Below are 13,667 nucleotides of genomic sequence, written 5' to 3'. Positions count from 1 at the left end.
TTGATATACTTTCTGTGTTAATAGACTCCACGAGTTATTGATCGAATCACACCCCAGCAAGTTTGAAATACAAGAATTCTTAGTCGAGGAGGAAGTAAGTTATACATTTCTTTCCCTTTTTCCCACTTCATTCCGTTTCCTATCTTAATTCTACTCCTGTTTTTCGAAAAAATAAATTTTATGTCAAACTTTCTCTCGTAGCTTTCAATATCCTTACATGATCCATTCATATTATTTCAGCCCGTCGAACAACAGTTCCACGCAAGAGAGGGAATAGATTTCCGATTCGAAGATGATCATAATCACCATGAACACATTCATCCACATGTAAGAACCGGTCAACAAGAGTAAAAATAAGGAATTGTTTACGCGTTTTATTTCATTTATATTTATTTATTTATTTTATCATATATTTTGATTCAATCATCTATTAATTCATTTTGATTGATTGATTGATTGATTGATTGATTGATTGATTGATTTACGTTAGTTTTACAAGAGAGCCAAGGTGGATATCAAGTTTGAGGACGACGAAGACCATGGATTAGAGAGTTCCCACGAGGAGGTGAGCCTTCTACCCTGCCACGTATTCTTATCATTAATATTCAATTTACCATTAACTAATGTTATATTATTAAATTATTAGTTAAAGAAGAAAGAACCAACACACGAGGTCTTTACGCTGCTCTTCGATGATTTATCTCCAGCAGAAAGGTAATAAATAGTCAAATCTGAATGTCGTTTGTCACGCGAAGGATTGCCTCGCGAACGGACAGTCTGTGATGGCCGCCGCTACCACCCAATTAGTGTAGAAGATGCATAAGAACAGATATTATTAATTTATTGACAATTGAAAATATGAGATGAAATCATTAAGCGTGTCACAACCATAGTAAAGGGCCTGGAGGAATAATCCGATTCTAGTCGGATGCCCTATTACTGATCTACAGGAGATTCTTGGTTAGGTAATGGCCAATATAATGTTGTCTAGATTTTGTCTACAATTTGGGATACTTTGGTACATGACATCCAAAACGAGAAACAATGCTGAAAATGCTTGAAATACTTCTAATTAATTCCAGGACTCGCAGTTCTTGAAATCCAGATTCCAGATTTCCTAACATGAGATGGCAAGGCCCTTCAGGGTCCAACTATTTGTTTGCTGGATCAAAATTTAGTAATTTTGAAACCAAAGAATATGATGCGTCGCTAACACTAACATGGCCTTTCATTTCAGAAAAGAGGCCGAAAAAGAAGAGAAAGTTGGTCGTTGGAGAGACTGGAAAGACAAGCTTGATGATCTTGTCAATAGATTGAAAAATAAGTTGGACAGGGCTAAAACGAGTGATTTACCAAGAGATAGAAGAGCGATAGAAGATCAGAGAGAAGATGTCAAGGTCTGTGATGGGAAACTTGCTTCGTTAATTGCTTCCGTGACACATTCATACAGTCACGCACCTATTGCGTTACTTATTTTACAAATATCACTGTTCAATTCTATCCTCAGGATTGCAGAGAAGAAGTCGAGCATTCTGAGCCCCAAATACGAAAGGCCTTGGACTGCGCTAATGATCTTCTTGACGACGATGACTTAGATGAGATAGAAAAGGAACAAATAAGAAGATACATAGCTTCTATCGAGATAGAGCTAAAAGCAATTCGAAAACAGGCGAGAGAAGAAGAACAGAGGTTCGTGTTCTACTTGGCTTATTCTGAATGAGCATGCTCGGCATTTTTAATGAGCATGCGCAGTAATAAAGACAGGGCTTTGGTGTCGAAAAGGAACTTGGAATTGTTCCTAAAAGGTTTCCTTTTTCCCAATATATCTGTTTCTTTTCTTGTTTCAGACTTGATGAAATCCTGGATCAAACACCGCATCCCACGAAAGATGTCAGAGTTGAACATCTTGTACAGGAAGAGGTAGGAAACCTTGCTCGAAAATCCACCTTATTAAAACAATTTAATTCTTTAGACACATGAAATAATTTATCATTTATTTGTCCAGCCCGTTGACCAACAGTTTTCTGAAAGACCAGACTGGGAGTTGAACTTGGATGATGAACATGAAAACGAGACAGATGCTGACAAAATCGTGCATCAAATGGTAATTCAGTCATTGTGGCAAAAGATGAATAGACTTCTTTACCTTAGGCGTAAGGTTTCTCCATTTCAGAACATATCTCATTCTCTTGAGAATAAGAGTCCTTGTTTTTGTTATAATTATAATCATGCGTCTCCTGATGCGCAACCGTTAAACAAAGGAATGATACTCAAGGGAATGACACGTGGTCTGAAATGGGAAAGCATTATGCCCAAGCTAAAGAGGTCTATCACCCGGTTAATGCGAGAAAAATTGTTCTAAACCGAAATTGATATTCTCGTAAAATTTCAGTTCGTGTCGAAAGAGCCAACTCATTATTATGTTCTGCGACTGCACGAAGACATGACTCTAGAGGAAAGGTAATTTTTATATTTTGTAGTTTTCATTTTGAATAAACTAGTGCAATTATCAGACTCCTTTCGTTAGTGATCCAGATGACGGATTCCGGATTCCCGGAGCCGTAGTCCTTGAAATGCAGATTCTAAATTTCCTAACATGAGATGGCAAGGCCCTTTAGGGTCTAACTATTTGTTTGCCGGACCAAAATTTAGTAATTTTGAAACCAAAGAATATGATGCGTCACTAACGCTGACATGGTCTTTCATTTCAGAAAAGAGGCCGAAAAAGAAGAGAAAAGTTGGTCGTTGGAGAGACTGGAAAGACAAGCTTGATGATCTTGTCAATAGATTGAAAAATAAGTTGGACAGGGCTAAAACGAGTGATTTACCAAGAGATAGAAGAGCGATAGAAGATCAGAGAGAAGATGTCAAGGTCTGTGATAGGAAACTTGCTTCGTTATTCGTGACACATTCTGTGACACACTCACACAGTCACTCACCTGTTGCGTTACTTACATTTTTTTCATATCACTGTTCAATTTCTTCCTTAGGATTGTAGAGAAGAAGTCGAGCATTCTGAGCCCCAAATACGAAAGGCCTTGGGCTGCGCTAATGATCTTCTTGACGACGATGACTTAGATGAGATAGAAAAGGAACAAATAAGAAGATACATTGCTTCTCTCGAGATAGAGCTAAAAGCTATTCGAAAACAGGCGAGAGAAGAAGAACAAAGGTTGGTGTTCTACTTGGCTTATTCTTACTGCGCATGCTCGGCATTTTTACATGAGCATGCGCAGTAATAAAGACATGGCTCTGGTGTCGAGAAAGAACTTGGAATTGTTCCTAAAAGGTTTCCTTTTTCCCAACATATCTGTTTCTTTTCTTGTTTCAGACTTGATGAAATCCTGGATCAAACACCGCATCCCACGAAAGATGTCAGAGTTGAACATCTTGTACAGGAAGAGGTAGGAAACCTTGCTTGAAAATCCACCTTATTAAAGCAATTTAATTCTTTAGACACATGAAATAATTTATCATTTATTTGTCCAGCCCGTTGACCAACAGTTTTCTGAAAGACCAGACTGGGAGTTGAACTTGGAAGATGAACATGAAAACGAGACAGATGCTGACAAAATCGTGCATCAAATGGTAATTCAGTCATTGTGGCAAAAGATGAATAGACTTCTTTACCTTGATTTGTGTAAGGTTTCTTTATTTCAGACCATGTGTCATTCTCTTGAGAATAAGATTTTTTGTTTGTGTTGTATCCATATTTATGTGTCCTCTGATGCGCAGAGAAATAATAATATTTGATAAACAGAGAAATGATACTCAAGAGAATGACACGTGGTCTGAAATGGAAAACATTACGTCAAATGAAAAGAGGTTGATCATCCGGTTAATGCGTGGGAAATGCTGTAAAGGGAAACTAATGTTCTCGTAAAATTTCAGTTTGTGTCGAAAGAGCCAACTCATTATTATGTTCTGCGACTGCACGAAGACATGACTCCAGAGGAAAGGTAATTTTTATATTTTGTAGTTTTTCTTTTGAATAAACTAGTGCAATTATAAGACTCCTTTGTTCTGATTGGATGTGCGTTAAGTCCCGCCCACCTGCATCCGGGTTTTCTCAAAGAAAAAACCCAAAATTTGTTTCTACATTTGAGCCTCAATTCGTCGCTTCGTCGCTTCGTCGCTTCGTCGCTTCGTCGCTTCGTCGCTTCGTCGCTTCGTCGCTTCGTCGCTTCGTCGCTTCCTCGTTTCCTCCCTCCCTCCCTTCCTTCCTTCCTCCCTTCCTCCCTTTCTCGCGGTAACAGTGTTTTACGTCATCTTTTTTTAAAGAAAAATATAGCTATATTGGCTTTGTTTTCGTTCCATTTTGTTTTTTCGCTTGATTCATGATCATAATTTGACTTTCGATTTTCAAGGCGCGAAGCTGAACAAGAAGAAAAACTAGAAGACTGGAGGAAATGGCAAGACAAGCTGGACGGTTCCGTTGACAGAGTTAAAAGAAAACTCGACGAAATAACAGAACAAGACACTCCTAAAGACAAAAATGCCATACGTGAACTGAGAGATGACGCTACTGTAAGTACCTTAGTGGATAGACCAGATGACTAGCTGAAACCCACGATATGCTAGACCTTTTGCGTCGCTAGTAAAAGCGATACTTAACTGTCACCTGTGTCGATTATAGGAATGCAAAGAAGAAGTTGAAGATTGTAGACCTCGTATCACTCAAGCAGTTGATTGCGCTAACGAACTCTTAGAAGACCAGGAGTTGGATGACAACGAGAAGCAGAAAATAAGACAATATATTTCTGATCTTGAGGTCAATCTTCGTGATGTGTATTCCAGAGCGTGTGAAGAAGAAGATAGGTAAGGCAAAAGACATGGGTGTTCTGATAACATTTTAAATTCTCAACACTAACATTTATAATGAATTTACAGACTTGACGATTTATTACAAGGAACACCACATCAAGAGAAGACCAGATACTCGAGGCCCATTGCCCAAGAAGAGGTATTCACACTTTATCTGTAAAATCAAATGGATAATTTTAAATATCGGTTTCTTTTCTCTCAGTATTAACTATCTTCTTTTTTCTCCCCAGGCTATCGATCCTCACCACCGAGAGAGGCCTGGAGTTGACTTTAGCTTTGATGAAGAAACCAGCGATGAGCATCCTGGGGAATTCGTACATTCAATGGTAAAAATTCATTAAATAATTCAGCTAATTAAAGAAAGTATGGGAAACGAGCTTGCATTGGATTATGGGGCAGATTTTGAGACGAGATCAAAAAGCTTCGCAACCTCGTATCTCTAAATAGAGGCTTTGCACCATCACGAGAACTGAATTATTTCTCAACATAGCTGCCGTCACGTGATGGTACAAAGCCTCTATTCATTATCACAGCTTTTTAAACTTATTTAGTAAGGCAAATATTTTTATCAACATATATTCAACTAAAGTCTAAAACTTGTAATTTGGTTTCGAGTTACAACCTTAGGTGAAATCGCAAAGATGGTATTAAAATCTTTAAGAAGTTTTAATCTATTTTTAATTCAACTAAGAGATGATGTGTCTATTTTTAGTTCGTGGTCAGACAGCCAATACATCACTATATATGGACAATGGAAGATGACTTGGAAGATGGAGAAAGGTTTGTGTTCTTAATGCGCAGCCGTGGCAGCCATCTTGAATCGTAACCTGTTTTGAAAACGAGGAGGGATTAGCGAATAGAAAACTTTGAGGCCTGGTTACTTTTTAAAATGGCCGCCATAGTTTTACTCTCATGACTTTTCATAAGAGAAATCACACTTTTTCACGCGGATAACAAGTTACCTGGAACAATAGATTTTCTTAGCGTAGCCTCGCATTCAAGTGTTTCAAGACGAGGTTATGCAGGATTGAACAAAGGGTTTTCATTTTAATGGCGCCATGAGATCAAGGGGTCTATGCGTGGTAACGCCTTTGGTTTTATTTCTGCGCAGGCGCGAGGCCAAGAAAGAAGAAAAGCTTGATCGATGGAGGAACTGGAAGGACAAATTAGATGACATGTTACGTCATCTTCAAAGAAAACTGCAACGTGTACAGTCTACCCCAAAGAATAGAAGCGATATACAAGAACAACAAGACGAGGCTAAGGTAATGGTCACGTGACGGTAATAGGCCTAAGGGGCTAGGGGTAGGGATTTACATTTCATTGATCCCATGGGTAGGGTGGCTAGGTCTAACGCTTGTTTTTTTTTGGGGGGGGGGAGGGGGTTGTTTCCCTTGAGGAACGAAAACAGAGGACTTGTTTCTAAGATTAGAGTAGCCCTACCCTCATGGAAACCACGCTTCTTGTTCCGATTATTTCTTTATTTTTTGCTGCTATATTTCAGGATATCAAGGAAGATATTGAGGAGTCGCAGCCTTACGTCAGGAAGTCCCTGGTCTGTGCTAACGAGCTGCTTAAAGACGACGATTTGAATCAAGAAGAAAAAGAAAAGATCAGAAAATACATCACAGAACTAGAGATTCAGCTGAAAACTCTCTACAAGAAAGCCAACGAAGAACAAAATCAGTGAGTGCTAAGTTTTTCATTTTTTCTTTTCCAATTTTTTTCCATTTTCCATTTGCTTCTTTCTGTTTATCTACGCGATTCATCATGTCTTTCTTTAAATTCACAAGAACACGATTAGCCAGTGCTTATATATATATCTCCCATTCCTTCATTTTTTTTCATTTTCTCCTTTCTACTCATCACTTTGATTCTTTGATTTTTATCTTTTTTAATCGTTTTTCGGTTTTATTTATTTATTTATTTCTATTTATCTTTTCCTTGGATTCTTTTTTTCTTTTCACAATTAATTCACTTTCCCACGTAATAACTTTAGTTTTTTTGCTTTCTCCAAAGGCTTGGAGATCTTTTGGGTCGATCGCCTCATTCACAACAAAAGCCGGAAGAAAACAAAGTCGACGAAGAGGTAACGAAGGTTTCCCGAACTTGCTCGTATGACTACTCTATACTAAAAATAAGATATAACTAGCTAAAAACTAGTGTGAGCTGCGTCGGTGTTTCTAATGAAACAGTAATGATGAAAAGGTAAATTATACACCGTGAAAAGATGAAAAAACTTACTGACGTTTCGGACGCTAGTCCTTCGTCGGAGTAAAAGAGAAAGAAGTGGTAGAAAGGAGTGTATATATGATAGAATAAGACAAAAGAAACCAATGAGAGCAAGGTAGGCAAGGAAACAAAAACAAACAATCAAAAGACAAAAGAAAAGGTTAGTTGAAAATAAAGCGTTCATTAATCCCGTTGGGACTAAGAGTGCCCAATAGGTGAATAAGCCGCATTTCTTTGGTCTTGCGACAATCATTGTTGCCGTTAAGCAAAGAAAGACCGAAAACAATGAAGTCAGAAAGAGAATGGTTAGCTAGATTAAAATGGCGGGAAACTGGTTTGGTGGGATCGTTATTGCGAATATCATAAAGATGATTGCAAATGCGATCACCAAGACGGCGGCCAGTCTCGCCCACATACAAAAGATTACAGCGGGTACATTTAATACAATATACAACATTAGAAGTGGTACAAACAAAATGGTCAGTGATTTTAACAGTTGATTTAGGACCGACAACAGAAGTGTGAGAGACTATGTGAGGACAAGTATAACAACGTTTACGAGAACAGCGAAAAGTACCAGGTTCTTTGTTAGAGGGAAGAACTCCCTTGACCAAGAAAGAACGGAGATTACGATCACGTTTATAGGAAAAGAGAGGGCGGTTGTTGAAAATAGCAGAAGTGCGAGTATCAGAGTCAAGCAGAGAAAAGTTGCGGTTAACAATGGGTTTAATGGAAATGTTAATAGGATGATACGTAAGAGTGAAAGGAATGCGGTCATTAGAGGGACGAGTGTGAGGAGTGAGAGCGGTGGTACGATCAATAGTAGAAACTTTACGAATGGCGCGATCAATAACATGAGCAGGATAATTACGCTTAAGGAAGAAGGAACGCATCTCAGAACATTTAACAGAAAAATCAAGATCATCACTACACAAACGACGAAGACGAAGAAATTGCGAGAACGGAATAGCGTTAAGAGTGTGCTTAGGATGAGAAGACGAGTAGAGTAAATAAGAATGAGAGTCAGTAGGTTTGTAATGGACACTAGTGCTAAGACGGTCGTCATTAACACTAAGCAAGATGTCAAGGAAAGTGACTGATGTTTCACTAACCTCCCACGTAAAGTCTAAGGCAGGGTGAAAAGAGTTAACAAAAGAGATGAAAGAATCTAAGTCATTACGCGAACAAGAAGTAGCACCAATACAATCATCAATATACCGTCCAAAAAACTCAGGTTTAGGTCCAGTATATTGTTGAAAAACAAGGTTTTCGATATAACCAACAAACAAATTGGCATAACTAGGGCCCATCTTAGTACCCATAGCAACACCGTTTATCTGCCGATAATACCGATCACCGAAAGAAAAACAATTAAGAGTAAGAACAAGTTCAGCTAAGCGTAACAAAGTGGGAGTGCTGGGCTCGAGGACAGGACGAAGATCGAAAAAATGCTGAAGAGCACGAAGGCCCTCATCATTAGGAATAACAGTATACAAAGATTTGACATCCATAGTAAACAAAAGCTTAGAAGAGTTATCAGGAAAGCGAAAATCGTTAAAAATACTAAGAGCGTGATTAGTATCCTTAATATAAGTAGGTAAAGACTGAACAATAGGCAGCATGAGAGAATCTAGATAGCTAGAGATGAGTTCGGTAGGACAACTACAAGCAGAAACAATAGGACGGCCAGGGTTGTTAGCTTTGTGAATCTTAGGAAGAAAATAGACGTGAGAAGTACGAGGAGTAATAACAAAAAGGTTTTTAGCAGTGGAGGGTAAAGAGCCATCAGAAATGAAAGAGTTAACAGTGTCTTTAACTAATTTTTGATTGTCAGGGGTAAGATCCTTATCCACTTCACAATAAAAATTAGTATCGGAGAGTTGACGTATAGCTTCCTGTTTATACAGGTCAGAACGCCAGACAACAACTGCACCGCCTTTGTCAGCGGGCTTAATAACAATGTCAGAACGATTGCGTAATTGACGTAAAGCCAACCACTCGTCCTTAGAAAGATTAGAATAACTGAGTTTACGGTTAAGATTGAGATTAGAAATATCACGGCGACACTTATTGACAAAAAGATCAAGAGAAGAAAATTGTCCCTCGGGAGGGACCCAGTTAGACTTACGAGGACAAAGGCGCTCAAAGACATCACGTTCACAGTTAGAGTTAGAAGAGTCGGAGAAAAAAGCTTTAAGGCGAGTACGGCGAAAAAAAGATTCAGAGTCTTTCTTGACCTGAAATTCATCAGATTTCTTAGCAAGAGGAACGAAGTTCAAACCCTTGCTAAGAACTGAAATTTCAGAATCAGAAAGAGGTAAAAATATACTAAAAATACTACTGCATTGATCTAGTGGTGACTTTATTTAAGCGGGCACCTTTGGTACTTTCTACTTTGCCTAGCGTCCGCTTTATAAAGGTTAGGGTCCCATTTAGGTGTCAGTTATAATGAGGGGTTATGCACTGTATAAGCATGATAAATCTAGCGAGTAATTAAATATGGTGTACAAATGGTCACATGGTGTTAGTCACGTCATAGTTGACGTCGATTTGTTTGGCTTGTTTGTTTTAGCTTATCAGTGAACAGTTCTCAGAGAGAGACGACTGGGATTTGATATTCCACGAAGGATATGGCGAAAAAGAAAGGTAAGTTACTAATTATTGCTGGCACCAATCACAAGGCGGCAAAATTTAAATCAGCCAATCACATTACTTGAATAGGGAAGCCAGTAAAGGGTCATGTTATAATAATTTTGCTGGAACCAATCACGAGGCGCGAAAATTTAAATCAACCAATCACAGTGCTTGAATGGAAAAGTCAGTAGAGTGTCAAGGTTTAATATTTCTCATTTCTGGGTTTTTTTCTTTAGGACGCCAGACAAAGATACGACTGAAAACCTCAAAATGCAAAGATGGTTTGAATATCGTAACAGACTAAACGGCATTTTAGACGAGGGTAAACAAGACTTGGATGAGGTCATATCAGAGAAAACTCCAAAGACACAGGAAGAGATCGACGATCAGCTTGACAGAACAGAGGTAAGAATACTGCTATTTCAAATAAATGATTGGGAAGTTTTCTTTTGTGCAGGCTGCATGTTGCATACGAAGCCTGAAATGCACTATGGGTAATGTGAATACCAAGGTCACAACCAAAGGTCAGAACGATTTGAAATTTTCCCAAACTTTGTCTGCTCGTTTTGCCAGCTCTGATGACATTATTCACATCACACATTTCAAGCTCAGTTCAACAAAGCCTTCGTCAACCTTTTTCGAAATACCTTTATGAGGATTTTAAATTTCATATTTTAAAAAGTTCCGGAAAAAAATTTGAAATTGGATAGTCGAGCAAATGGGCCAATTGGTCAGGTTGAACCAAGTATATTACCGTTACTTAAATGCCCAGGCTAAATACTTCAAATAGTAACTCAGTATTGGTAGCTGCATTTATAACAACCGATTGCTGATTCGCAAATACTTCCCATGACGTATATACCTTTGCATTTCTGGAAAGATGTACCCTGAGATACATACTTCGTGTCATACATGTATCTTGGTGTTTCACAGGAATTCATGGACAGACTCGCTGAAGTCATCCCATTAATTCAAGAGAGTTTTGAATATGGTAATGAGCTTCTCGATGATGAAGATCTCGCCGAGGAAGACAAGGACATCGTAGAGAAAGATATGGAAAATATTGGTGCTGGTCTGAAGGACGCTAAGGCAGACGTCGACCAACACTATCAGCGGTCAGTAGCTGATTTTAGATTACTTAGAAGTGCCAAGCTTGAGGAAGGAAGGATGGAAGGATGGAAGGATGGAAGGATGGAAGGATGGAAGGATGGAAGGATGGAAGGATGGAAGGATGGAAGGATGGAAGGATGGAAGGATGGAAGGTTGGAAGGATGGAAGGATGGAAGGATGGAAGGATGGAAGCTTGGAAGGATGGAAGAATGGAAAGATGGAAGGATGGAAGGATGGAAGAATGGAAGGAAGGAAGGAAGGAAGGAAGGAAGGAAGGGTAGAAGGATGGATGGATGGAAGAATGAAAAAGGAGAAAATATCGTATTGAAAGATAAATCAAGAAGTGAGAAGAGAAAGAAAAAAAGAATTGTGAAAAAAATATTTGGTTTTTCTCATTTTATTACTATTCTATGTCTTGACTAATTGATTTAATCTCCATCGTTGAAAGGCTGAAGGAACTAAAAGACCAGGAGGCCACAACAGAAGATTTGATTTCCATAGAGGTGAATAAAAAAATGATTATTAATCATATATAGTATTCCAGATTATTCAAGGTTATCAAAGGAATTTTTTCATGACGTATTTCATACTCTTATCTGTCTTTTTGTCCAGCCTGTTGAAGTGGTTCATGCTGAACCTTTCGAAGATGACGCAGATCGTTTAAGGTGAGACTATAGTATCACGCGTCACACCATTCTAATACTTGTCACGCTCTCTACTCTAACTGATTTGTTAATTGTTTATTTGCTGTACTGTCTTGCTGTCAAGTCACGCATTCTTTGAGAGTTAATAATAGAACATGTTATTAAAAATCATTAGAAAAGAGGCTGAGAAAGAGAAAAAAATGTCACGCTGGAGAAGCTGGAGAGAGAAACTTGAGGAACTTCTGAATAGGCTAAAAAACAAGCTTGACCGAGTCAATACGAGAGATACCATCAATAGCAGGAAGGCACTTAAAGAACAGATTCATGATGCCAAGGTAGGTCACGTACGACGAAACTTAGCTACTATCAAAAAAACACTTCGTCATTCTTCATTTCGTAGGGAATTTCTACCAGCTGATTGGCAAGTGTTGAATACAATTGTACATAGATGTTTGAGTATGGAGTACAGTGCCTATTCGTATAGGCTGGTAATGAAATTCATTAGTGCTGGAGTTTCATTCAGCTCATTGACACAAAACAACTAAAAGACTGAGCATTTAAGTTTGCCCAACTTTTACGACTTAAGTTTGCCATAAATGAATTTTTGGAATATTTTTTAAAGGCTTGCAAACAAGAGCTTGATAAGCCAAAGGAGGAAGTCCAAGAAGCTCTTGCCTATGCTGAAGAGCTGACCAATGATAATGAACTTAGTGAAATGGAAAGAATGGAAATCAAAAAACACATTTCTGAATTCAACATTCAACTGAAGACTCTACAGAAACAAGCAGACGACGCGAATATCCGGTAAGGTTCAGTTATTCCCCTTTAAATTAGCTTAAAAAGTGAGCAAAAACGTTGAATAAAGCCTAGAAAGAGAATCTCAAAAAAGAAAGTGAAAAAGAATTCGCCGCGCCATGTTGATCGAATTCAAAGTCATCCCCAAGAGAAAACTTGGCGGAATACTTACCAAGTATTTTCCAAAGAATTAACAGCAAATTATTAGAATTAATTTACAGAAGAACGATTTCTGATGCTTTCTTTTAGACTGGAGTTGGAGCTCGATCAGATGGATGCCGAGAAATCCGACAAATTTGCCAAATGGAGAAAATGGCGGGAAAAAGTTCGAGCCTTGTTGGACGACCTTCAGGGAAAGCTCTCCAAGGTTAAGAACACTAGGACCCCGAAAAATCGCAAAGTTATCGAAGAAAATATAGCAACAATAAAGGTGATCATAATGATGATGATGATGATGATGATGATGATGATGATGCTGCTGCTGCTGATGATGATGATGATGGGATTTAACATTATGGTTCCACAGTGTGGCTTTTCGTCTCTGAATCGAATTGGAATAAAATTAGAATTAAGATTCTGTAAATAAATTTGAAGCTTTTCATTTGTTTGAGTCGATATATTTTTGGGTTTGTTTATATTACTTCAGGAATGTGAAGAAAGTCTCCAGTCGTCTGCCCCTGAGATGCAGTTTGCTCTGGACTATGGGCGACAGCTTGCAGATGATGACATCTTAAGCGACAATGAACAGAAAACAGTCAAACAAGAAACACAGAAACTCGACAAAGAGCTGAATGAACTCAAAGTCGGCGTTGAAGAACAGAAAACAAGGTTATTTCCTTCGTAATTATGTAGGGGGAAAATATTTCTCGTGTCAACGATTGTGTGACCATCGTGACACAAAATCACTTCGATGTTTGTTTTGTCTGATCTTCAAACTTAAGTTATTAAATCTAGAAGATTACATAGTAAAGTCACTATACAACAACGAGAAATGTTGTCTTGACATCTCATTCTTGTTTCTAGAATGTTCCATGCTGCTGAACAGTTTGATTCACAAAGAATAAACAAGCTTGAGAAATGGAACGTAAAGAAGCGAACATCTCGACTGTTACTCGATAGGATTCGAACTAAAGTCGGCGCCCTGAAGTTCAAGCTCAAACCAAGGAATAAAAATGAGATTGATAACCGAATGGATGAGCTTCAGGTAAGATTTTTCAGAGAAGTTAGTGGTTCTCATGACCCGGTGCTTAAGTCAGCGGATTTCTATGGATCAGAGTTTACTGAACTGTTATTGAAGCCGTTACTTCTGGTTTAAGCAGGATGTTTTGTTTGTCTGTAAATATAGCCAATGCTACTTGGATTCTTTGGTTCTTGCAAATTTATCGTGAAAAAAATCCTACAAAGAATTTTTTCCAAGGATTTCAGTGT

General features: G+C 38.4%; 1 protein-coding gene across 1 annotated transcript in view; it reads left to right on the top strand.

Moving 5' to 3' along the window:
• LOC116304392 (uncharacterized) overlaps positions 1 to 13,667 on the top strand; it is a 70,437-nt gene that overhangs the window by 29,520 nt on the left and 27,250 nt on the right. The window contains exons 46-77 of the mRNA XM_089038061.1: positions 25 to 94; positions 241 to 327; positions 491 to 565; positions 647 to 714; positions 1,238 to 1,397; positions 1,508 to 1,689; positions 1,848 to 1,920; positions 2,006 to 2,104; positions 2,393 to 2,460; positions 2,653 to 2,872; positions 2,991 to 3,172; positions 3,332 to 3,404; positions 3,490 to 3,588; positions 3,892 to 3,959; positions 4,368 to 4,527; positions 4,637 to 4,818; positions 4,891 to 4,963; positions 5,055 to 5,150; positions 5,537 to 5,604; positions 5,936 to 6,089; positions 6,329 to 6,510; positions 6,844 to 6,913; positions 9,629 to 9,702; positions 9,927 to 10,095; positions 10,624 to 10,805; positions 11,249 to 11,303; positions 11,413 to 11,465; positions 11,620 to 11,779; positions 12,067 to 12,248; positions 12,489 to 12,669; positions 12,886 to 13,067; positions 13,263 to 13,443. Coding sequence (XP_088894187.1) covers positions 25 to 94; positions 241 to 327; positions 491 to 565; positions 647 to 714; positions 1,238 to 1,397; positions 1,508 to 1,689; positions 1,848 to 1,920; positions 2,006 to 2,104; positions 2,393 to 2,460; positions 2,653 to 2,872; positions 2,991 to 3,172; positions 3,332 to 3,404; positions 3,490 to 3,588; positions 3,892 to 3,959; positions 4,368 to 4,527; positions 4,637 to 4,818; positions 4,891 to 4,963; positions 5,055 to 5,150; positions 5,537 to 5,604; positions 5,936 to 6,089; positions 6,329 to 6,510; positions 6,844 to 6,913; positions 9,629 to 9,702; positions 9,927 to 10,095; positions 10,624 to 10,805; positions 11,249 to 11,303; positions 11,413 to 11,465; positions 11,620 to 11,779; positions 12,067 to 12,248; positions 12,489 to 12,669; positions 12,886 to 13,067; positions 13,263 to 13,443 — 3,928 coding nt within the window. The remainder of the gene's footprint in view (positions 1 to 24; positions 95 to 240; positions 328 to 490; positions 566 to 646; positions 715 to 1,237; positions 1,398 to 1,507; positions 1,690 to 1,847; positions 1,921 to 2,005; positions 2,105 to 2,392; positions 2,461 to 2,652; positions 2,873 to 2,990; positions 3,173 to 3,331; positions 3,405 to 3,489; positions 3,589 to 3,891; positions 3,960 to 4,367; positions 4,528 to 4,636; positions 4,819 to 4,890; positions 4,964 to 5,054; positions 5,151 to 5,536; positions 5,605 to 5,935; positions 6,090 to 6,328; positions 6,511 to 6,843; positions 6,914 to 9,628; positions 9,703 to 9,926; positions 10,096 to 10,623; positions 10,806 to 11,248; positions 11,304 to 11,412; positions 11,466 to 11,619; positions 11,780 to 12,066; positions 12,249 to 12,488; positions 12,670 to 12,885; positions 13,068 to 13,262; positions 13,444 to 13,667) is intronic.

This window comes from Actinia tenebrosa, unplaced genomic scaffold, assembly GCF_029948245.1.
Source record: "Actinia tenebrosa isolate PJP-AT-01 unplaced genomic scaffold, QUT_ActTen_1.0 PGA_scaffold5__44_contigs__length_20552954, whole genome shotgun sequence".
NCBI lineage: Eukaryota > Metazoa > Cnidaria > Anthozoa > Actiniaria > Actiniidae > Actinia > Actinia tenebrosa.
This window is presented reverse-complemented; position numbering and strand designations above follow the sequence as displayed.